We start from the raw sequence: 23,968 nt of genomic DNA on the forward strand, positions 1-23,968 counted from the left end.
GATGACAGGGAAAGATACAGAGATACACGTAAATAGTTTAAAAATGGAATTGTGCAATGTCTTAATAGAGACAATATTGTAGAAATCTATGGAATATTGGTTCTGTTCGCCGAGCTGGAAGTTTTTATTGCAAACGTTTCGTCCCCTGTCTAGGTGACATCATCAGTGCTTGGGAGCCTCCTGCGAAGCGCTTCTTTGATGTTTCCTCCGGTGTTTATAGTGTTCTGTCCCTGCCGCTTCTGGTTAGTAGTTTCAGCTGTCCGCTGTAGTGGTTGGTATATTGGGTCCCGGTCGATGTGTTTGTTGATGGAGTTTGTGGATGAATGCCATGCCTCTAGGAATTCCCTGGCTGTTCTCTGTCTGGCTTGCCCTATGATAGTAGTGTTGTCCCAGTCGAATTCATGTTGCTTGTTGTCTGCGTGTGTGGCTACTTAGGATAGCTGGTCGTGTCGTTTCGTGGCTAGTTGGTGTTCATGTATGCGGATTGTTAGCTGTCTTCCTGTTTGTCCTATGTAGTGTTTTGTGCAGTCCTTGCATGGTATTTTGTACACTACATTTGTCTTGCTCATGCAAGGACTGCACTAAACACTATATAGGACAAACAGGAAGACAGCTAACAATCCGCATACATGAACATCAACTAGCCACGAAACGACACGACCAGCTATCCTTAGTAGCCACACACGCAGACAACAAGCAACATGAATTCGACTGGGACAACACTACTATCATAGGGCAAGCCAGACAGAGAACAGCCAGGGAATTCCTAGAGGCATGGCATTCATCCACAAACTCCATCAACAAACACATCGACCTGGACCCAATATACCAACCACTACAGCGGACAGCTGAAACTGACAACCGGGAGCGGCAGGGACAGACCACTATAAACACCGGAGGAAACATCAAAGGAGCGCTTCGCAGGAGGCTCCCAAGCACTGATGATGTCGCCTAGCCAGGGGACGAAACGTTTGCAACAAAAACTTCCAACTCGGCGAACAGAACCACAACAACGAGCACCCGAGCTACAAATCTTCACACAAACTTTGAATCTTGAATACCTCAATTTGACCTCCCTCATTCTTCTAAATTCCAGAGAGTATGGGCTTAAACTGTTCAATCTCTCTTCATACGACAAACCCCTCATTCTGGGATCAACCTAATGAACCTCTTCTGAACTGCTACCATTGCCACTAAATCTTATCTCAAATAAGGGAACTAAAACTGTGCACAATACTTTAGGTGCGGAGTCACCAATACCTTGTATAGTTTTAGCAATATTCCTTACCTTTTATATTCTATCCCTTAGCTATAAAAGCCAATGTTCCATTTGCTTTCTTTATTATCTGCTGTACCTGCATTTTAGAGTAGTTTTATGTGACTCATGAATAAGTGTACCTAGATCCCTCTGCACCAGAGCACCCCGGAGACTCTACCCATTAAGATAATACGTCGCCTTCCCATTTTGTCAACCCAAATGTATGACCTCACACTTATTCATGTTAAACACTATCTGCCACACATTGGCTCGCTCTCCTAGCTTATCTGTATCCATTTGTCAGGTTTTTATTTCCTCATTGCAGTTTACTGTCCTGCCTATTTTAGTGTCATCCACAAATTTAGCTACAGAGCCTCTTGTGACCGTATTCAAGTCCTTAATATAGATTGTAAATAGCTGAGGTGTAAGGACCAAATCCTGTGGCACCCCATTAGTTATATCTTGCCATTCAGGAAAAAAAACCCTATTTATCCCAACTCTGTCGTCTTTCCATCGGCCAGTCATCTATCCAAGCTAATAAATTACCCCTAATCCCATATGATCCAGGCCCATTTGTGTGGCACCTTATCAAATGCCCTCCAGAAGTCCAAATTAATTACATCTACAGCATCCCCCATTATCCATTTTGCTTGTTACTTCTTCGAAGAACTCTCGGAAGTTAGTCCAACATGACTTGTCCTTCATAAGAACATGCTGACTCTGATGGATAGGATTTTTAATTTCCCAAAGTTCTGATATTGCTTCCTTGATAATTAATTCAAACACATTCCTAATAATTATTATTAAACTAGCTGGTCAGTAATCTTCCACATTTTGACACCCTCCCTTTTTGATTAAGGGTGTTGTTATATTAGCCATTTTCCAATGCAATGAAATCTTTCCTGTGTGCAGGGAAGTTTGGAATATTGTAACCAAAGGATCTATTGTCACCATTGTCCCTTCCTTTAATACTCTAGGATAGCCCCATCAAGCCCAGGGTCTTGTTTGTCCTCGATCCTAATAATTTGCTTAGTACCATTTCCCTATTGATGTTGATTGTTCTAAGTTCTATCTAACCTATTGCCTCTGACTTGCCTGTTCCAAACGGAATGGTACTATTGTTCTCTACCAGGAAAACTGAGGCAAAGTACTGATTCAGCATTTCTGCCATCTCAGTATTCCCCACTATCAGCTGTTCAGTTTCATCTTCCAAGGGACCAACATTCACATTGGTGACTCTTCCCTTTATATAACTGTAGAAGCTTTTGCTGTACTTTTAATGCTGATTTTCTTTCATAATTTATCTTAGCTCTTTTTATTAATTTTTATTAGTATCCCTTAATGTATGTTTGACAGTTTTCCAAACTTTCATCCTGCCACTGGCCTTTGCAATATGATATAACTTAGTTTTTGATTTTATATTGCCCTTGACCTCCTTGTTTAGCCATGGATGTTTTTTACCCTCGTTACCATATTTCTTTCTCACTGGGATATATTTTAGTTGTCAGAAATTGACTAGCTCCTTAAACATCTGCCGCTGCCTTACCATTTAGCCTTCCTGCTCAATCTACTCGGGCTAAATCTGTCCTCATGTTGATATAATTTCTTTTGTTTAATTCCAGAACACTACTGTGGGACTCCACTTTCTCACCCACAAACTGAATTTTGAATTCTATCATACTGTGGTCACTACTCCCGAGAGGATCCTTAACTATGATGTCATCAATTAATCTCTCATTACAATACAAATCCAGAGTAGCCTGCTTCCTGAAGTGTTCCACAACATACTGTTCCAAGAATCAATCTCTAATACATTCAATGAACTCTGCCTCCAGGTTACCCTTGCCAATTTGACTCTTCCAATCTATGTGCTTGTTAAAATCACACATGATTATTGCTGTACCTTTCTTGCAAGCCTCTAATATTTCATTTCTGTTTACACACAGTACCATGGGCAGTAAAGCTTGCCCAACTGACTAATGTTTATGTTTGGCCATGAACAGCATGTCAACAGATGGAGGACACCATAAGTGAGCCTGATCCTGTCAATGTCCAGTGTTCACAGTTGCTCAGTTCCGTGGTTAAGTTGGGGAATCTCACCTTAAGGTGGAAAGTAAAGTTCAACTATATTTCAAAATCTGGGCAGACATTTGAAGACAGAAATGGCAATGATGTATTAGAGACCCATGGTTCATCTTTAAGTGTATATACATTCCTAGAGGGAAAATGATTAATATTATGTGATTCAGGTTTGGTTTCAGTTTGATCTGAGGAAGCTACTAACTCAGACAAGTTCTCCAATTATGAAATACTGCTACCAGCTTCTCAAATCCTTAATAAATGAACCTACATGTTTTTGTGTTCATCCATTCCTTATGCATTGGTTGGTGACTTGATATTTATTTAAAGTAAATACAAGGAGAGTAAAACCAAACACCACTGAATATTTGCAGTGATGAACCCACCAGTTCCAATTCTTTCAAACTTAAATCATATGGCACTATGTGAAGGTGGATTTTCTAGTGTTCAGGCTAAATTTTTCTTCTAAAACGTTTTTTGTGTCGTAATAGAGTCTTGCTGTGTCCAAAGCTGTTATTTATAAATAAAGCTCTAAGTGATGTGACAAGATGGTATATCAATGCAAGGCTTTTCCTTCTCATTATGCATGTGCTTTCCTGATCTTTCTTGGTTTAGTTTTCCTCACTTGGAAGAATTCCAAATATATTTAGTTTCTGTGCCAAAGACATCTCAGGAGGAAATATAGCATCCTGTTCATGGATTGAAAGAATTAAGGCTTTTTTTTTCAGCCACAGACTTGGAGGTTTCCAATTGGACAGTATGATAGTTTTGCATATTTCACAAATAAAATAGAGTTGGGGGGCAGTGGAATTTCACTCACTTGTACCAAACCTCTGATAAATAACAACACTGGATGTTCTGTGTGATGGTGGTGTAGATTGTTGAAAATGGAATATGTGCAGCAATCGGAATAGAATCCCAAAACCTGAAACCCAGCACTATGAAATGCTGTCTTGAAGCAAAATTGTGCTGGTTCATTTAATAATGAAAATAAATATTTTCATTTTTGTGGTGCCTGGCACAAACTTTGAAAGCTCTGAAATACTGTCCAACCAATGAAGTATTTCATTAAAGATGGTAACATATTTATGCAGTTTTCCCCTTTGCAATTCAAAATGAACTTCATAGACTTTGTGTCACAATACAATTTGTTTTTTAGATTTCTGATCCATTTAAAGAAACACTGACATTTAATACAATACTGATACTAAAAACTTGAACTTCAAGTGTAAAATAGACAGTAGTGCAGTAATAGTAAAAATCGAATACCCGGGTTATGCTTCCTGATGAAATAATATTTCACCGTGTTGATGAAATGCCCAGATCACATTATCGTCGGGGTGTGTGTCAGATAGTAGTTAATTCAACATCTGTCAGGTAGGAAGTAATTGGGGTGCTCCAAATTGGCCTCAGTACCATGTCGTGCAAAGTAGAAATTGCAGTCAGTTCTTCTGCCGTCCACTGACTGTCTGCTAGAAACTGTATGCGGGATTTACCACTTGATACAATATTGGAGGCTAACTGTCTCTCACTGAATCAGGTTCGATCAAGAAACTCAACTATGAAATTGGGATAAACAAAGAATTGCTGAATATTGACTACCCAGAAGGAGCCCATTTGGCCTAATGTGTTTGCAGTGGCTAGCTGAAGGAGCAAATTACCCAAGCCACACTCCCATGTTTTCCTTCCATGCATCTGTACAATCTTCCTTTTTCTAGTAATAAAAACAATTGCTCACAGATTCTGAGATCAGTTGCACTGGATTGGATTTTGTGGTCTACAGGAAAGTAATGGTGCTCACCACCAACCTTGAAGAAGACTCGCTGAGCTGGAAGGTTCATTTTCAGATGTTTCATCACCCTACTAGGTAACATCTTCAGTGCGCCTCCGGATGAAGCACTGCTGATGATTCCTGCTTTCTATTTATATGTTTGGGTTTCTTTGGGTTGGTGATGTCATTTCCTATGGTGATGTCACTCCCTGTTCTTTCTCTCAGGGGGTAGTAGATGGGGTCTAACTTGATGTGTTTGTTGATAGAGTTCTAGTTGGAATGCCATGCTTCTAGGAATTCTCATGCATGTTTCTGTTTGGCTTGTCCTAGGATGGATGTGTTGCCCCAGTCGAAGTGGTGTCCTTCCTCTTCTGTATGTAAGAATACTAGTGAGAGGGGGTCATGTCGTTTTGTGGCCAGTTGGTGTTCATGTATCCTGGTGGCTAGATTTCAGCCTGTTTGTCCAGTGTAGTGCTTGTTACAGTCCCATGGTATTTTGTAATTGACATTTAGTTTTGCTTGTTGCCTGTATAGGGTCTTTCAAGTTCATTAGCTGCTGTTTTAGTGTGTTAGTGAGTTTGTGGGCTGCCATGATGCCAAGGGGACATCAACATCAACTAGCCACAAAATGTCATGACCCTCTCTCACCATTATCCTTACATACAGATGAGGAAGGACACCACTTCGACTGAGACAACACATTCCTCCTAGGACAAGCCAAATAGAGACACGCAAGAGAATTCCTTGAAGCATGGCATTCCAACCGGAACTCTATCAACAAACACATTGACTTGGACCCGATCTACCACCACCTGAGAAAAAGAACAGGAAATGACATCACCATAGGAAATGACATCAACAACCCAAAGAAACCCAGACACATAAATAGAAAGCAGGAATCATCAACAATGCTTCGGCCGGAGGTTCACTGAAGACCTTACCTAGTAGGGTGACGAAACAGCTGAAAATGAACCTTCCAGCTCAGCGAGCAAACCTACATCCAGAACCTCAATCTGAGCTACAAATCTCCTCAAGAAGAAGGCTATCATTGTAATTATCTCCTTATGTGGATAACCTCTTGATAAATTTTGTTTCTGCACTGTTGTGTGAACCACTGTGTAATTAAGATGCACGGCAGATGTAACAGATTATTCACCAAACTCTTGAATTCACAATTCAATCACAAGGATAGCTATGTTTCAGTGAGATCACATGATCTCATTTACAAAAACCTCTCATCCTTGACATTGCCATCAGCCAAAGCATTGTTACAACCAACCAATCTGTGTAGATTCCACAAGGAATTAGCAAAACATCTTGTTTCAATGATTTGCTTTTACAAAGCATACAGTGGCTGCAAAGATGGACTCATGTTACAGTACGTGGAGTCATTGAAGGACATTAAACTATACACAAGAGGAAACCACACTATTAATGTTTGCTTTTTTTCCAAGCCAAGCACTCGCTGGCAAGATTTCTATGACCTAATTAAAAGCAGGAGGTTTTTTTTTTGTTGCAAAGAGCTGTTTCAGAGGCTTCCCGTAAAAGTGCAGTGTTAATTCTGTTAGGATCGCTGCCCAATCCTGATCATGAGAGCAGTTTCCTTTGGTTGTGGTACATAATGAGCATCATAAAAACAGGAAAATTTCCTGCCCATGCAATTTTTCAGCAAATTTGTAGAAGGTTTTGAAAACATGACAGAGGAGGGAGATGACTTGTGCAACCTGTTACAGTGATGGGGCTGCTGTAGAAACCTATTGGGTTTTAGTGCTGTTTATTTTTCTCAATAGTGGGTATATCTTATACAATGCTGGCTTAGACTCCTGCAGATCTAGTGTATTGTACAATAGAATCACCAAATATTAGTACCTGCTTGTAATCAGATTGGACTATTCATGTTGAACACAGGAAATCTCCCAGAACTAGAGATCCAAGTGGTTCGGGAGAATGAGGAGTTAAATGAATTTAGTTTTCATATGTAGATTGTATTGGAGAAATTAAATGGACTAAAATTCACTAGATTCTGGCATGATTTCTGCAGATTGGAAGATTGCAACTATCAAACCACTGCTTAAGAACAAAGAACCTGATCACATCCCCAACGTGATTTCAAATACAAGTTAATGGGATTACACTTTATTTTAAAATGCAAGGTTTAAGTGTGGAGGGTGGTTTGGCACAGATATCAGTAACCCATCTACCATACTGAAATACATAATAAGGAGCCAGTCAAGTTTGTTAGAAGCTATATTGACCCCAGTATTACCCTGCCTGTGCCATAACATAGTGGGCATAGAGAGGTGGGTGAGAGTGAGCAATCTATTCTTTATTTTTTTAAAAGTTCAGTATGATGGAAATGGAGGGGAATGCTAAAAATGGGTGCCCTTTGTTGCTCATTGCCTCCTCTCCACACCCAAGGAGACAGTCCCCTTTTTCCTTTCCTCCTCTACTTAAAAACCACCCCCAGAACCTCCCTCCCTGTTGTGGGCAAACCCACCTTGCCCAAGTACCTTCTGACTTGCCTCATTCCAGGATCCATGGCTGTCACCTTGTGGTTTGCTTGCAGTCTCAGCAGACCCCATACCAAGCTCTGCTTGGAGCTGCGTGTCAGTTTACATTGGCTAGCAGCTCGAGAGGGAGACACTTCCTCCCAAATGACAGGCCGAGTCCTCACAGGGCCTTTTCCTTCACTGGCTCTTTTCAGTTCGGTAACTTTCAGCTCTATATCAAAGAAAGTTATAAGCAATTTGAGAACCTTATCATTTTAGGTATTTTTTCCAAATACAAGCTTGTCGGATTAAACTTTATTTTAAAATGCAATGCTTAAATATAACTTTTTGTAGAGAATCCTCTATGAAGCAGAACTCCATTATCAAAAAATCCTAAAAATGTACCATTGGTTTAACCATGAAATCTCTCAGGAAAATTTCAATCCTGTCTTACTGTGAGAAAGGGTAAAATAGTGTGTTGATGTACTGCATGTTCATTCCCATAGGCCACTATATTAACAATCTTTGGGAAGCGGAGATGCAAATAAACGTGGAAATAAACATCACGAGTAATTGTAAATCGGAGCTGTATGGCTCAGTCAATGACCCTAATGCTACTTTGACCCAAATTTACAGACACCTTGGTCAGTGCTCAACCACCAATAAACATTCTCTGAGCGCACTGAAGACATAATTTGTTGAGACCAGCACTGATAGATAAATTGGACCTAATGACAACATATGTTACTGGGAAATGTCCACTGATGTTAGTATCAGACAAATCAGATTGCCAACAGGAACCTGGCTGGATAGATCATAAATTTTAAAAAAAATTTGGTGGAAGTGATCTTACTAAACCTTTACCATGCAGTATTTTAATAATAAAACAAAACAAGTTTATTTACAAAGAGGGGGAAACACAGATTCAAAGATTTTTTAAGCACACCTTAGAACTGACCGACCCATTCTTTATAGACTGAACAGAAGCAACAGTTATGTCACTGCATCAGTACATCTTGGTACAGCATTGTTGCTGTTGAGAACATCCAATGTTGTATTTCTAGCAGATCCCAGCCCAGCTCATTTTCATGGGGAGAGAAAGAGAGACTGTTTGTATTAATTCAGGCTGGAAGTGATTAGTTCAAGCAGATGGCTTGAAATTTTATCGATTAAATGTTATTATGATGATGTTCCTGACTTTGTTTCCTTCCAGTACTTGAGTATTCCCTGACATGGTTTCAATTGCTTTACATTTGTTTCAAACTTAAAATCTTACCTTCACTTCTTTTCCACTGATAATATCCCCAGCAATCTGTCTGGGACTGTTAATTTCATTTCGATAAATTCTTTTCCTTAGGAATGCTACTTAACACATTATTCCATCAAAAGATTTCTCAGTGCTTGATAGAGACCTTTTTTTTCTCAAATGGCTTCTCAGCATAGACCTGGAAAATTCTCCTCTTAAACCTGCTGGGAGATTCCCTAAGTACTCTGGTAACTTCCTCTTCCTTAGAATTATGGGGGTTTCTTTTTAAAGCTAATTGTAAACTCCAAACACACCGACAAACCCACATGATAGCTTAGAATTCCTATGCCCCCAAAATCTCAATAAACAATACTAAAATGGGGAGTGAACATTTAAGTTGCTCCATTTGGTGGATGAAGTATGTTGCTTTGTCCTGGATGGTATAAAATAGATAGACTACTATTCCAGTCCTAACTTAACCTTTGTACATGGTGGACAGTTGGGAGGTGAGCTATTTTTATAACATTCCCAGTCATTGACCCACTCTTTTGGCCATGGTATTTATGTGGCTGGTCCACTTAGGTTTCTCATCAATGGTGACTTCAAGGATGTAAAAGATAATGAACAAAATACTGGTATTTCTAGTGAATGTCCAAGGGAGGCAGTTGGAATTTTCATTAGAGATGGCAGTTGCCTGGCATTACTGTAGTTTGAATGTTACTGAGTAGTTTTAGAGATATTCCAGATTACTTCCTTTAGCTATCTTGTGCATGGTTTCAGTCAGCTGTAGCTGCTTATCATTATTAATGGTTATATTTTGATGGAGAAAGGTGAAGCAAAGTTAGCTGCAGAGTTCTCAACAAATAGCTGCAGCTGCGTAATAGGAGACATTGGAAGAGTAGGCAGTGTGGAGGCCATACCAAGTACAAAGCTCCAACAGGCCAAGATTCCGTTTCTCTGTGGAGAAAGTGAGCACTGCAGATGCTGGAGATCAGATTCGAGAGTGTGGTGCTGGAAAAGCGCAGCAGATCAGGCAGCATCCGAGGAGCAGGAGAATTGATGTTTTGGGCATACCTTATACCCGAAACATCGATTCTCCTGCTCCTTGGATGCTGCCTAACCTCCTGTGCTTTTCCAGGACCACAATCTCAACCCTCAATTTCCCTGTGCTTCTATGAAGGCCAGTGCAAGTTACCTGGTGGGCTATCATAGACTTGTGGAACCTTTTTTTCTTGCACTATCTGCTGTAGTCAGTCACTGTGAAAGTCAGAAGTCTCACAACACCAGGTTATAGTCCAATGGGTTTATTTGAAATCACAAGCTGTCAGAGCACTGCTTCTCTCTTACCTGATGAAGGGGCAGCGCTCCAAAATCTTGAGATTTCAAATAAACTTGTTCAACCATAACCTAGTGTCGTGTGACTTATGACCTTGTCTACCCCAGTCCAACATCTGCATCTCCACACTGAAAGTCACCATAGCCTTCAATATCTTGGAAGCAACATCCAGCTCATCGCCCTCACCATGGACCACAATAGTTAACACAAAATGAATCAGGGGTTTGCAGTAGTGACTGTCTTGTCTCACGGTCAGGCCATCATTCCACATGTGTTGCTGTGAAGAGTGCTGGCGTCCTAGTGACTATGAAGGGTCACCAATAAGAGAGCCTCTAGACTCTAAAGCAGGATCGTGCAAGTTTTTCTCAGGTGCCCAGGCTGTTGGCAGGATGTTTTATTTGCAAATCTCAACCATTCCCTCAGTGTCTGACTGTAATCAGGTTGACACCTGAGTTACTGGGGTTTCAAGGATTTCTACAATGCAGACTAGAGAGCTTTCCTATATTGTGGCATTGCACTATAATGCATCCTACACAACTTTGCAGCGCATACAGTATTTGAAACAGGCACAGTACTTTATTATATACATTCAAGGGATGCTTCATTAGCTATGACAGCATTTATTGCCATCCGTGGTTGCCGTTGGGAAGGTGATGATGACCTGCCTCCACAGCAGTCTATTTGGTGTAGCAACACCCACAGTTCAGTTGGAGAGGAAATTCCAGGATTTTGACTCAGTGACATTGAAGGAATGGCAGTATATCTCCAAGTCAGCATGGACAGTGGCATGAAGGAGAACTTGAAGCAGGTAGTAAATGGCAAATGGTTGTAGGCTTGCAAGGTGTTGTGTAAAGAGTCTTGTTGAATTTCTGCAGCACGTCTTGTAGATGGTACATGATGCTGCTAATGTGCATTGGTGGTGAAGGGGATAAACATGTGTGGTTGTGGTGCTAATGAAGTGTACTATTTTGTTTTCTGTCTCTGTCTCTGTCTCCCTCCGCCTATAGCAGTCCTTGCTTTGTAAAAGGTACATTTTGGAATTAAGCGGTGTAAATGTCCATAGTACTTCGGGATTCTCGACCATTATCATGACGATCCCTTATCTGATTATCATTGCTCTAGGATTTACATGCATTCCTCTGCCTTTTATACTCTAAATTATTTAATGTTCAGAAATACTGAAGAAAATCTATAGGCATGCTGCATAATCGCATATGATAGTATGTGCAAGAAATCAAAATTCCTTTCCACAAAACAGTCTTATCAAAAGCCCTTTTTAAATGTACAACATTGTCCCAGATTTCAAAAAATATGATTTGCATTGGAATACTTTTTAATAAAATTCAATTTAATTCTATCACATTGTCTTCAATTTGCATTTCCTCAAATATGAGTGGAGGTGGATGATATTGAGAGGGCTGTGTTGCATTGTTTAATATGAATGGGTGGGGTTTTGGTACTTTGAAATTTTGATTAATCTTCACACAATTATATAAACAGAAACTATCACAATATGATATTTGAATAAGATAGCTAACCTCCTGTTGTACACGAGTACTGTTCTGGAACATTACTGGGATCAAGTAGTTCAGTGTAATACGATTGCAGCATAACATGTAGGAGAGCAAAGATATTGGTTACACTAGAAGCTGAATACTGATGACCATTTAAATAATGCTATATCTAAATTTCATTGTTCTTTCCAATGTCCTATGTGCAGCATGAGACATTGAATGTCAGATCCAGTACTATTGTTAATGGTACAAAAAAAGTACTTTATATTCCGTGTTTTAGGAATGATTTACAGTATAGTACCAGCATTACAGAGTAATTATAATGGAGTACTTTGCTACTATCCCAGTCTCCTGAGTGCAAAGTGTTGCTGCAGCATTATAATAAAAGTTCTGGGCAGCCTGAGGTGCAGCATTGAAGTGCCAAAGCATCCTGTAAGTGGATCAGAAATGTGCTATGAGGGTCCTTAGATGCTGGATGATGTCAATTGCCAATATCAACAGAACATTCCCAAAGATGTTGGTGCCCCATGTTCAACAGGGAGGTCCTTTTGGAGCAAACAATGAGCTGATGTCAACAGGTATCCGCTGTGACATCCACACCGCAAGTTCCTGGCGTCTTGCTGGTTTGGAGCATTTATTAGGTTAGGAAACTGAATATGAAATAAATTGAGTTGGGCAATTAATAAGGCATTTAACAATCAATAATCCTCAAATTAGCAACTTGTCACTTCCTAGTGAGAAACTCGCTTCAACATGCTCTAAATGCACAGAAGATGCAGCAGGATGCTGCTGATGTTATGTTTGACCTGTCTCCCGATTCTGCTGCAGATCTCATCACAAACCAGATTACTCAGGCCGCTTTTTAAGATTCCACTGATTAGTTGGCAGTGTGGGCAGATAAGTGATAGATAAAATTTAATGTAGAGAAGTGCAAATTGATTCATTTTGGTAGGAAGAATGAAGAGAGACAGTATAAAGTAAAATGTGCAAGTTTTAAGCAGGGGTCCAGTAGTTGAGAGCATGGTTTAAAAAAAGGCATCCTTAAATGTATTGATTATTGCATTGTTTGAGTACAAAAGTAAGGAGGTTATGTTAACAATGAATGAAACCATAGTTCTGTCTCAGTTGGAGTACTGGATCTCAGTTCAGGGTACTACACTTGGGAAGCATATGTTGATGAGGGGAAGAGCAAAAAAGATTAACAAAATTGTTACCAGGGATGGGGATCTTCAGTTATTTAAAATTACTGACGAGTTTGTGTGCTCCAGGGAGAACAGTCCTATATTCAGAGGAGATTTGATCAAGTTATTCAAATTCAAGAAGAGTTTGAATAAAGTCGAGGGGAGAAAATATTCCACTGGTAGAAGGATTGAGAACCAGAGGGCACACATTTAAATTAATTAGCAACAGAAAGAATGGCAACATTACAACAACCTTTTCCACACAGCAAGTGGTTAAGGTTTAGAATGGACTGCCGAAATGTGTTGCAGGGCTAAGTGCAGCTTTGAAATGGAATTAGATTATTTGCAGGGCTAATTGAATAAGGCAGCAGATTGGCACTAAGCGAGTTCTCCTTAAATGATCTGTACTGACAATGGGCTAAATGACTTCCTTCTGTAATGTATCCACTCCATGATTTGATTGGGAATGTTTTCTGCCAGAGTCTTCCTGCTCATTCACCACAACTTCAGAGAAACTACCATAAAGTCCCTGAAAATGCTGCCTTGTAAGTGCCTTCTTTACAGGATCTCTGTGTGGTTGTGGCATTGAGTCCATGGCAACAATTAGGGAAACCCCTCCAGATGTTGACCTACGTATAGCTTTGTACTGAGGTGTACACACTAGGAAAAATCACAGTTCAGTCATTGATTACACACTAACCGCTGGAAAGTCTTTCTGTTTTATTCTTGGGATATGAGCTTGCTAACTAGATCAGCATTTGTTGCCTGTCGCTAATTACCCAGGGAACAATTGCATTAATTCCATTGCTGTAGATGTGAAGTCGCATGTAGCCAAGATTAGGTAAAAATGGCAGATTTCCTTATCTAAAAGACTGAGTTAATCAGATGGGGTTTTACAACAATTGACAGGGGTTACATTATTCAGTTTTAAACCAGCATTGTATTCCAGATATTTCTACTCAATTCAAATTTCACCATCTCCTGCATGGTGGTATTCAAACCCATGTCCCCAAACGTTAGCCTGGGGTCTTGGTTTTCTATTCAGTTATTTTACCACTGCCTGCCTCTTGCGCATATCTATGTATCAAGTCAGATGATCAAACTCAGCTATGTCCTGCCTCCCACATTCAAATACTCTGGCAAAGACCACAGTCACAAATGAAGAATGATGTGTTAATGGAGTCTGGTAAGTCCAGAAATGCTTAGTAGACTTTTCCAGCATGAATCGCCTCAGGAGAGAAATAATTAAGGGAAAGGAAAGAAATATGGATGCTTTGTTTGTGTGAAATGGAATAGTTCAGATTTTGAAGTTGCTTCAAATAGATATGTTCATGATAGTAGATGATCAGGCTGTTGAAACCAACAAGCATTACTAATAAACAATGTTTAGTAATTGGCTTGTTTTGATTTTTTTTCCAAGGTACAACTTCAACTACAAATCAACCAATTCTGCCCTGGATGAGGATGAGGGCTTCAGTGATTGGACTCAGAGGCGAGAGGAGCGTCGGCAGAAACGCAGAGAGGAGCTGAGCCAGATAGAGAAAGACCATGTTGATGAATCACAAACAGATCGCGCTTACGCTCTGAGGGACAGAAAGGGGCTGGAGGATCAAGAGGGGCCGAGTGTTTGTAAACTGAAAATGTGGCAGATTGAGGAGGAGGAAAGAAAGATGCACCAAAGGCAACAAAGAGAACAAGAGGAAGAGGAAGAAAATCGTCAGCGGAGAGCTCATGAAAGACAGCAACGAGAGATGGAGGAGATGGAAAGAGCTCAGAAATACCTTGATGAGAAAGATCGATTTAAATATGAGAGAGAAGAGAAGGAGCGACTGAACTTGGACAGCATGCAAAAGGAGAGACGAAAATTAGAAGTTGAGAAGGTAAAGAATGAGACTTATTTAAAAATGGCTTTGGTCATCTTTATCTCTTGGATACTGTAGTATTGAGCAATCCAATAAGTATTTGAATGTCATGCATTCAGGACTTGCCCATACTGCCTATATATTTCCTTATAGTTGTTGAGTAGCATATCATGCAGGTGTAAGTGTAAAACCGCTTGAGATCTTCAGAATGTGCCCCTGTGTACAGCTAAATATGAATTCTTAGTATTTTACACAGTAACAACTGTAATCAGACCTTGCCTACCACCACAGAATGACTACAGCACAAAAAGAGCCAGTTTGCCCAGTCTTGCCCATGCTATCTTTCTTTCAGACAAACTCAACCACTCCCATGATGCCACCTTTTCCCCATAATGATGCAAATTAACTTCTCTTCCTGCACTTACTCAATTCCTTTTTGTGGCCCATGAATCATGGGTCATCCACAAAATTCTTCCAAGAGACCTGTGATTGGTCCAAAATATAAAGTCAATAGTCACAAAGCCACTGCCGAAGCCGTGTGAGAGAAAAGCCCAGATCCCTCACCTGAGCTGTCACAATTGAACCTCCCCTTTGAAACCAGCTATTACCTCATTGGTGTCTCCTCAATCATTACCACTCTTCCCATCATTTTGATGAGGACTTTTGCAATGGCAAGTGAGAGGGGCCACTGTTGAACATGCAGATGCTCCATGGGTCTTTCCCCACCCACATGATCCATAGGTGAAAAGTTTGAGAACCACTGATCTAGGCAAATCAGATCAACACATGGTCTTGTCACTTCAAAGACATCAACTGAATCCAGCACAGAATAATGAAAGAAGAGTTGATTTATATACATTTATATTGAAGTTGACATAGAAAACACCACAAGAAGCTTACCTGAAAATCTTTATCACTGCAAGCTTTAATAGTCAAAGAAAACAGAGATTGGAAAATGTCATCTAAACTCCATTGGCTAAAAGTCAATTGTCAAATGCACAATTTGGCATTCATTACTTGTCTCACTCAACAATGCCATTTGGCTGGTGTAGAAGTGGGATCTGTCATATCAATGCTGTCAAGGGTGTTGCACTGAGAGTACTGTTAAACCTGAATTTATACAAAAATACTTGATACAATCTGGTGTTACATTCTGATGTCGGAGACGGAATAATTGGGGCTTTTACAGACCTAGTACTAATTGTCCTCAGCCCAATGACTGGAACAATTTATTCCTCACTTCACAAAATCATAACACTGTTTTGAATTTAAATTCACAAACTATACTCTTGTTTGTCATTCAGAGACCAAAAGATAATGAGGTGAAGATGTCCCACACGGCCACGGCATGGACTGAGCATAGCTGTTATGAGGAGGAAAATAATGACATGATACAAGACAAAATGGCTTCATTCCATGGCTACAGAGCCACCAAGACAATGCTGAGGTACAGTTCTGCAAGAAAAAGCACATTGTGAGAAATATCTTGTTGCAATATCTTGTTTAGTTCTGTTTCCATCCTTTCTGCTTATTTACCCAATCAAACATTTTCCACTGCGATACAGATTTGAAAGGCAGTTTGTTCTGTTGGTACTTACTCGGGTTAGAAGTACAAAGTTGGACAACCTATTAGCAAAAGTTCATCTTCCATCAGTGATCAGTATATCTTTGAGTCTTGTTTAATTTCTAACGAGAAATTTTACAACTCTATTAGCTTTCTAACTTGACTACACTGTGGGAATAAGCAATGCTCCAAAATTAGATGCAATTAGTTATTTTGACCTAGTTTGAGTCCACCTGAATCAGCTAATTGCCCTCTTGCCTTATAAAGGTAGTAAAGCATGATTTTTCATTTTTAACTGGGATGATCTCCTCAGTTTGAAGGAAGAGGAGGTGCTGAAATGTACCTGACTCAAAGAAAAATGAGGCTGATCTGTTCAGCATGAATTTATTTAACTTCCACTGTGGTGTGGGCTTTGCCTTCAGCCCTGCTTGTGCGCCTGATGCAGCGATGCTTATATTAGTTTCTGTAACATAAGAACTAGACTTTTGAAAGATTCAATAAACATTTGACATAGTTCCAGACAAATGTTACAGACATAGGTCCTTGTGTATCCAGGTTAATATGAAGCTATTCAGTTACAAAGAGGAGCGTGCTTCCATCAGGATGACATGCTTCAAGTATCCTCAATGCAGATGAAATCTGAGACCTTTAAATCAGGTCATATGTTATGATATCATGATGATAACATGAGAATGTCTTTTTAAGGCATACTGCCTACCAACTGTGAGACACAACTCCACCATTACTTTTAACGAAACATTTTTTGTGCATATTCCTGAGCCTGACTCCATCTTGCTTTATAATATGCTAATTATTTACCTATGACTGATGTGTATGCTCTTAATGAGTAATGTGTGGTGCTGAAAAAGCATAGCAGGCCAGGCAGCATCGGAAGAGCAGGAGATTCGGCGTTTTAGGCATCGTCCCTTCATCAGAAAACCTTCTAATGAAGGGTTTATACCCAAAACGTCTATTCTCCTGCTCCTCAGATGCTGCCTGGCCTGCTGTGCTTTTCCAGCATCATGCTCTCGACTCTGATCTCCAGTGTCAACAGTCCTCACTTTCTCCTAGCATGTTCTAAGTGACTCTGATGACAGTTGGCTACTGCTTTTTGATCCAGAATTTTAAAATACAGAACAAAATTGTTGAATAGATGGTCAAGTTTGTTCAATGATTCACTTGTGCAAAGTACCAGGTTTTCTGGCACATACTACAGAAGTATATGTCTTTCAGTCAAACTGGAGTTAAAATTGAAAATTACCATAGGAACTTCAAAAAATATATGGTCTTTCAAATATTGAATGCTGTAGCTGATAATATGAAATTCCCATATGGTGTGGAGGTAGAGTTTAATTACTGGATCAGCTTTTGTTGAAGAGAGGGCAGGAATTTTGCCTCATGCTCGTTTCTGTTGATGATGCTCATGAGTCAGTCACAGGGTTCTAGAAAGTGAACTCATTGTCTAATATTAATAAGTGGATGCTTATTATCTGCATGTGAAATTCCATTGCCTGATGTTTTAATGCCGCAATTTAAAATAACTGAGAAAGAAATTTCATATCATGATGCCATTTCATCTCACTAGGTTTTGAGAAAAGTAACCCATGCCTGACCTCCAAAATTCTACTGTTTCTAAATAACTTGAATAGGACAGTTTGATTGCTGTCTAGCTTGGAAGTTTTAACTAGACAGAAACACATTTCCCCATTTTACAGTTCTGTTTGACAGTAATTGCTTACATTTTACTGCTGTATGATAGCCACCATATGAAGAAGACATGACAGATTTAAATGTCTGTGATTGCATGTAACGGTGTGCAGTGCATTTAGTGAGATTTCCTCCTGTTTCTTTTGGCAAGTGCCAAACTGACAGTGACATGACTCCTGAATGAAGTTAGGCATACAGATTCAGCTACAAAACGAACGTGTGACTTCCACCTCACTTCAGACCAACTAAAAATCATCTGTTAACCTAATTTTCAAAAATGCATTGCCAAGATTAGTAGCTACCAGAAAGTTCACAGATTTGAATCCCAGTGCGTGCTTGAGTTGGCTTTTCTGAGGCAGAAGGGCGATTTTTAGCTTTAGTCCCTGTTGACTTAGAAGGTAGAAATAAAAACACTTAGAAGTCTGTTTACTGACCCCTGCTGGAAATGTTCATGTACTGGTGTCAGATGACAACACAATTAGATTATCCACCCGGGAATTTCAGAGGAAGCTAGTCCAAGGGAGAAGAGGAATGTGCAGATAGATTCAGATGAAAAGGATTAGGACGTAGCTTATGTGGGACAGAACCACGCTGGGCAAAATGGCCTGTTTCCATTGCTGACGTTTATTTGCAGAAAGAATGGAAATTTGAGTGAATTATTGGCTGGCTGTATTGAAGGAAGGGCTAAGATTGAGAAGTAGAGGGCCAGAAACTTATTTTATTTTAGAAAACTTTTGTATGGGGCTTTAATGAAAGATTGAAGTTTAGGTTCAAAGCAGGACACTTTGATTTCAGTGAGTAACAAATTCCAAAGAGCAAAGACCAAAAACATCCTTCAAAGTAGAAAGGTTAGAGGAGAAGTTGTTCACCATCTTGGCCACAGAATGTTTACAAGAGCAGAAAATGAAGAAACGTAGGTAGAACCTTAGACCTAGACTTTTCATTTCTACTGTAGTTTAGACTGGAATATCCAATTCAGCTGGAAGTTTCTGTTTGCAGCAACCTACTTTGGTCAGCACATTAGCATAGAAATAAAAATGCATTTGGATGAATGTCAGGCACACAGAAGGAAATAGTGTTTAAATGAAAATTAAACAGAACATAATAAATCAAAAACATATTACAAAAGAAGGGCAACAATTCTGCAAGCCTTTGAATTGCTGTCTGAGACGTTTTGATCTGTGGTATACTTAAAATGCAGGAGAACATAAGAGGAATGAAAAGACAAGTGCAGATGTAGTGAGCAAGAAAGAGACACTGCTTGACCCTCTTTCTAATGGCTGGCGAATTAGGTCAATGGATGAGGAGGTGTGATTGTGGTAATCCTCTGTACCACTTGATTCCACTACCTGTTGGTTGTTGGAACAGTTTTCAGGTCAGATTTACTGTTGTGATTGCTTAATCTGCCAGTTTGAAAGAAAACGCTGTGGGATGTTGGTGAGGCTGTCAAGGTTACAATTATTAGTTTTTCCTCGAGATGGCAACAACCATTGTTGTCCTTGTGTTTCTCCGAGAATACTGAGGATAAGAACTTACAAATTTCTGATCCAGTGATAATGAAGGACAGAAATAAATTTACAAGTTGCAGTAATATTTGAGTTGGAGAGTAACTCAGAAGTGATTGTGTTCCCATACATTTCTGCATTTGTTTGTTTTGATGATGGAGGCCATAGGGGATGGAAGTGTTGTTGAAGCAAACCAAATTCTTTTTGTCATTTGTGGGATGTGGATGTTGCTGGTTCAGTCAGCATTTATTGCCCATTTCTAATTGCCCTTGTGAAGATTGTAGCAAGTTGACTTCTTGAATTGCTCCAATCCATACCATGTAGATAAACCTTCAATGTTGGGAGGGAGATCCAGGATTTTGACTCACTGATACTGACCGAGAGGTGATATATTTCCAAGTCAGGATGGAGGGGGGGTTTCCATAGTGTCAGCTGCCTTTGTTCTTTTGAATGGAAGTGGTCGTAGGTTTGAAAAGTGTTGTCTAAGAGCACTGGTGAAGTTCTGCAGTACATTTCTCCACATTTCCTCTTGTGTTGTACCTCCAGTTAATGTAATTCTTCCCATTATTAGAGACCTGATAAAATGGCACAATTCTATTCAGTTCAAGAGAATACAAAGGCTTATAGTGCTCCATTTGTTGGCTGCATTCTGTTAATGGATGGGACAGGACGCTTTAAGACTTGCTAATGGTTACAGTTTGATACGTTAACGTCCTCTTAATGAATAGGTTATAATGCAAAGGTTGGCTGGGAATGGGGCCATAAGCAATACATTGACTTTCCGTTAATGGACAGGTTCTGATACATTGGCAGTGTGAGAATTGACATGCTGTAGCTTACTGAATTTGATTAATAGATCCACTGTAGTTCATTGACATTCTGTAAATGGATACACTTTGACCCTTTGACTTATGTTAATGCACTTTATGATGATACCTGAGCATGCTGTTAATAGACTCAATATCTTGGAAATTGGGCCATTACTAAGTGAATGACAAAAATATATGGTAGATGGAATATTGTGTGGGAAAATGGATTTGTCCATTTTGGCAGGAAAAATAGAAAAGCAGCATATTATTTAAACTTAATTAATGAGAGTTTGTAGGACCATTAGAATAGAGCATCTTCCAGTCCTGTGGCAACTACCATCTAGAATGACATGACAGCAGTCGCTTAGAAACAGCATGACCTGCACCTTCTCCTCCAAGCCACACATATCTGACATTGACTGATATTCCTGTTTCTTCACTGTCACTTAATTTCTATCCTGGAACTCCCTCCTTACCAGGACTTGGGTGCCCTGACACCAGATAAACTGCAGGTATTTCAAGAAGGAAAGTCACCACTGACTTAGCAAGGGCAATAAAAGATGGGCAACAAATGTTGCTCCAGCTAATAACGTCGATAGCTGATGGAAGAATAAAAAACAAATTGGCTGGCAGGAAACATTTGTGCAGTCCTGGTTAGAAGTGACCCGACTAGAATATTGGGAAGGTCAAATGAAGTGTCTGAAGCAAGTGTTAAATCCTCTGAAAATTCTTGCTGCACAATTATTTTGCCCTAAATGAACTGGCCTAACACTCTTGCCCCCATTAGGCCACACGTCCAATGGTTGCCTCTTCTGGCCTTAGGAATCCTAAACTCTTGTCATTTCTAGTGAGTATCATGGAGGGTTTCCATCTGAGGATCCTAGTGAGCTTTCTCAGGCTATCTTCTCAAAATCACCTCATTATCTATGCACCATGCCCCTGTGGCACCCCACTCCTCTTATTCATCCACTTTCCATGGACCAAAATACAGCCCACTGCCAGGACCCCATGGGATTCATGGCACCAGTGCCACCTTTAAAAGCCCAGCCATGTCCAAGGTCAAGAGCTGGCAGTCCACAGCTGCCTGCACAGTTCACATTATTTGTCCCGGTCATGTCACACAGAGGGGGTAATTGGCACCGTGCATTGTCAGCAGGGTCTGGGACTGCTGCTAGATTGAGGGTGGGCGCGTGGTGCAACGGAGATGTGGTTGCATGCACCTGTTGATCAAGGAACATGCCCTGAAATGTTAGTGACTGATGGAGACCCAAGACACATGCCCTGAGACATTAGTGACTGAGGGAGGCTCAAGACACATGCCCTGAGATGTTAGTGGTGAGCTGGAGTCAGCAGGTAAGGCTCTACCTTACATGTTGAGAATTATCACTGCTTAGTCTCCATGCAGTTGGTGAAAGAATGGGAAACTGCCAATTAGTAGGTGAGATAAGGTAACAACGAGGATGTTAATGCATGCTAATGCATGGAAATAGGCTTGTCAGTCCTCACAAGTGAAAATCGTGTCTCTGTTCAATACTTGGTTGAAGAATAAGATTTCTTGTTTTCTATGACAGGATGCTCCTCACTTTCTTTCTCATGTGAATCTTCTAACTTTCTCACCGATGTCCATGCCATTCAAGGACTGGGAAAATTCTGCCCATAGTCTTTTCATTGTGCATTATTTACTGTGTTATGTTGTAATAATATTTATCCCATTAATCTTATTATCCTATTAATGCAACATGGGCTATCCCATTAATGGATAATAGTTTTATTTCTGTTCATGGAGAGTTCAATCCACAACTGGACGATTTCAATATTCAATACTTTATTGAATGTAGAATTAGATAAGTTAAACCAATGTATTTCTGCTAATTTCAGTGACATCAGTTGTATATGAATATTACAGAGGGATTCTGTGATTACAGCTGGGTTACTGATCTAAAGTATGACTTCAGCATCTGCCCAAAAGGTTGATCTCACCCACTCATTTCACAAGACATCTGTTGAAGTGACTCACAAGCTGAGCTCTGATTTTCCAGTGTTTGTTCTGCTTCTCCATCAACCCCTCCCCCTCCTCCCTGCCCCACCACCACCCACCTCCATATTAAAAGCTCCTCTGAGCCTTAGTTGGAGAGGATGAATAAGATCCAAGAACCCAACCACCTCTCACAACTTAAATTCATTAAAAGATGTAGATCCCTAATGACATAAGTGAAAACATGATCCACAGCTGTGGAATCAGTATAACTGATAACATTGACTTTTAATAAGAAGTGTAAGAGTTGTTAAATAGTATGAGATTAATGAGGAAGGTCTGAAATGCGAAAGGCACGACTCGAGCTCTACTGAATGGCACAAGTGAGAAAAGACGTACTGGATGAAATCTTATAAGGACTTGAATGATGTGGGCTCTGGCAAAACATGTGATAGAATGACGTTCTGGATGATGAAGCATGTTTCTTTCTTGGCAGCAGCGAGTTGCCCATTAAAGGAGATTTTTGCTTGTCAATGACATTATTAATTAGACATCTTGCCTAATTAATATGCAGCTACCTATCATTCCACCCACTGCAAACAAAATAGATGCTGAGAATTCTCGACACCTGATGAAATTGTAAGATTCATATGTATACTGTATGTAGTTTACTGCAAAATTCAGTTCATGGAAATCTAATTTAAACATATTAACTTGTCCGAATGCTTGGAGTTAACAATTTGTTTTCAAGTTAGCAACTATACCCATAATCCTTTATGAGAGAAAGTTAACATAGTTCCTAGCAAATTATCCAATGGTCACTGGGGACAACTTTCCAGCTTCATTCAGCCTGTACTGGGAAGTCATTCAAGAGTGAAGCATTACCAGACTCTGAAAAGTCTTCTGATAGAGTAACGTGTGTTAAGCAAAATGCCTAAGAAGAGATGGTTTTAAAGTAGGAAAATAAATTATTTTTTAATCGTTGCATGGAACACAATCAATGGGAAAGAAGTGCAATTGAGTTTTTAAAGTTTAAAAGAAAATAAAGCTACATTCAGGATGGTATAGTACTGGGAAGAAGTTCAGTCAAAAGTGTAACAATAATAATAAGTAAGAAGGAGTTATCCATAGTTCCAGAAATTTTAATTATTTCAGGCCCATCAAAGTTTTCAAAAGCAATGAGCTGGGCTGGGTCTTGCATGAGGTGAAGACCTTGCAGTTGTAATAGTACATGTACGCTGTACCAAGATGTAATGATTCCATTTGGGTTGTTCCAGCTATGTTAAAAAATTGTTGGTTCTGTGTTATAGCAGAATAGAATGATTTTCTTCCCTGAGTTAATCTTCAATTCTTTGTTAATTAAATTTGTTTCGCTTTATGGTTAAAACAAAGACTGCTGGTGGTTTTAGTGAAAGCTCACTTTGGTTTAAAAAATATTATGGTCTATCAGCCAGCTTCCTTTAGGGAAAAGGGTAAAAACAATGACTGCAGATGCTGGAAACCAGATTCTGGATTAGTGGTGCTGGAAGAGCACAGCAGTTCAGGCAGCATGCGAGGAGCAGGGAAATTGACGTTTCGGGCAAAAGCCTTCATCAGGAATAAAGGCAGAGAGCCTGAAGGGTGGAGAGATATGCTAGAGGAGGGTGGGGGTGGGGATAAAGTAACATAGCGT

At 39.9% G+C, this 23,968-nt stretch overlaps 1 protein-coding gene across 5 annotated transcripts in view; it reads left to right on the forward strand.

The window, feature by feature from the left end:
• lsp1a (lymphocyte specific protein 1 a) overlaps positions 1-23,968 on the forward strand; it is a 325,234-nt gene that overhangs the window by 200,308 nt on the left and 100,958 nt on the right. For all 5 annotated transcript variants that reach the window (XM_043705982.1, XM_043705980.1, XM_043705981.1 and 2 more), the window contains exons 3-4: positions 14,295-14,754; positions 16,041-16,183. In XM_043705982.1, the coding sequence (XP_043561917.1) occupies positions 14,295-14,754; positions 16,041-16,183 (603 nt within the window). The remainder of the gene's footprint in view (positions 1-14,294; positions 14,755-16,040; positions 16,184-23,968) is intronic.

The sequence above is a fragment of the Chiloscyllium plagiosum genome, chromosome 16 (genome assembly GCF_004010195.1).
Source record: "Chiloscyllium plagiosum isolate BGI_BamShark_2017 chromosome 16, ASM401019v2, whole genome shotgun sequence".
Classification (NCBI taxonomy): domain Eukaryota; kingdom Metazoa; phylum Chordata; class Chondrichthyes; order Orectolobiformes; family Hemiscylliidae; genus Chiloscyllium; species Chiloscyllium plagiosum.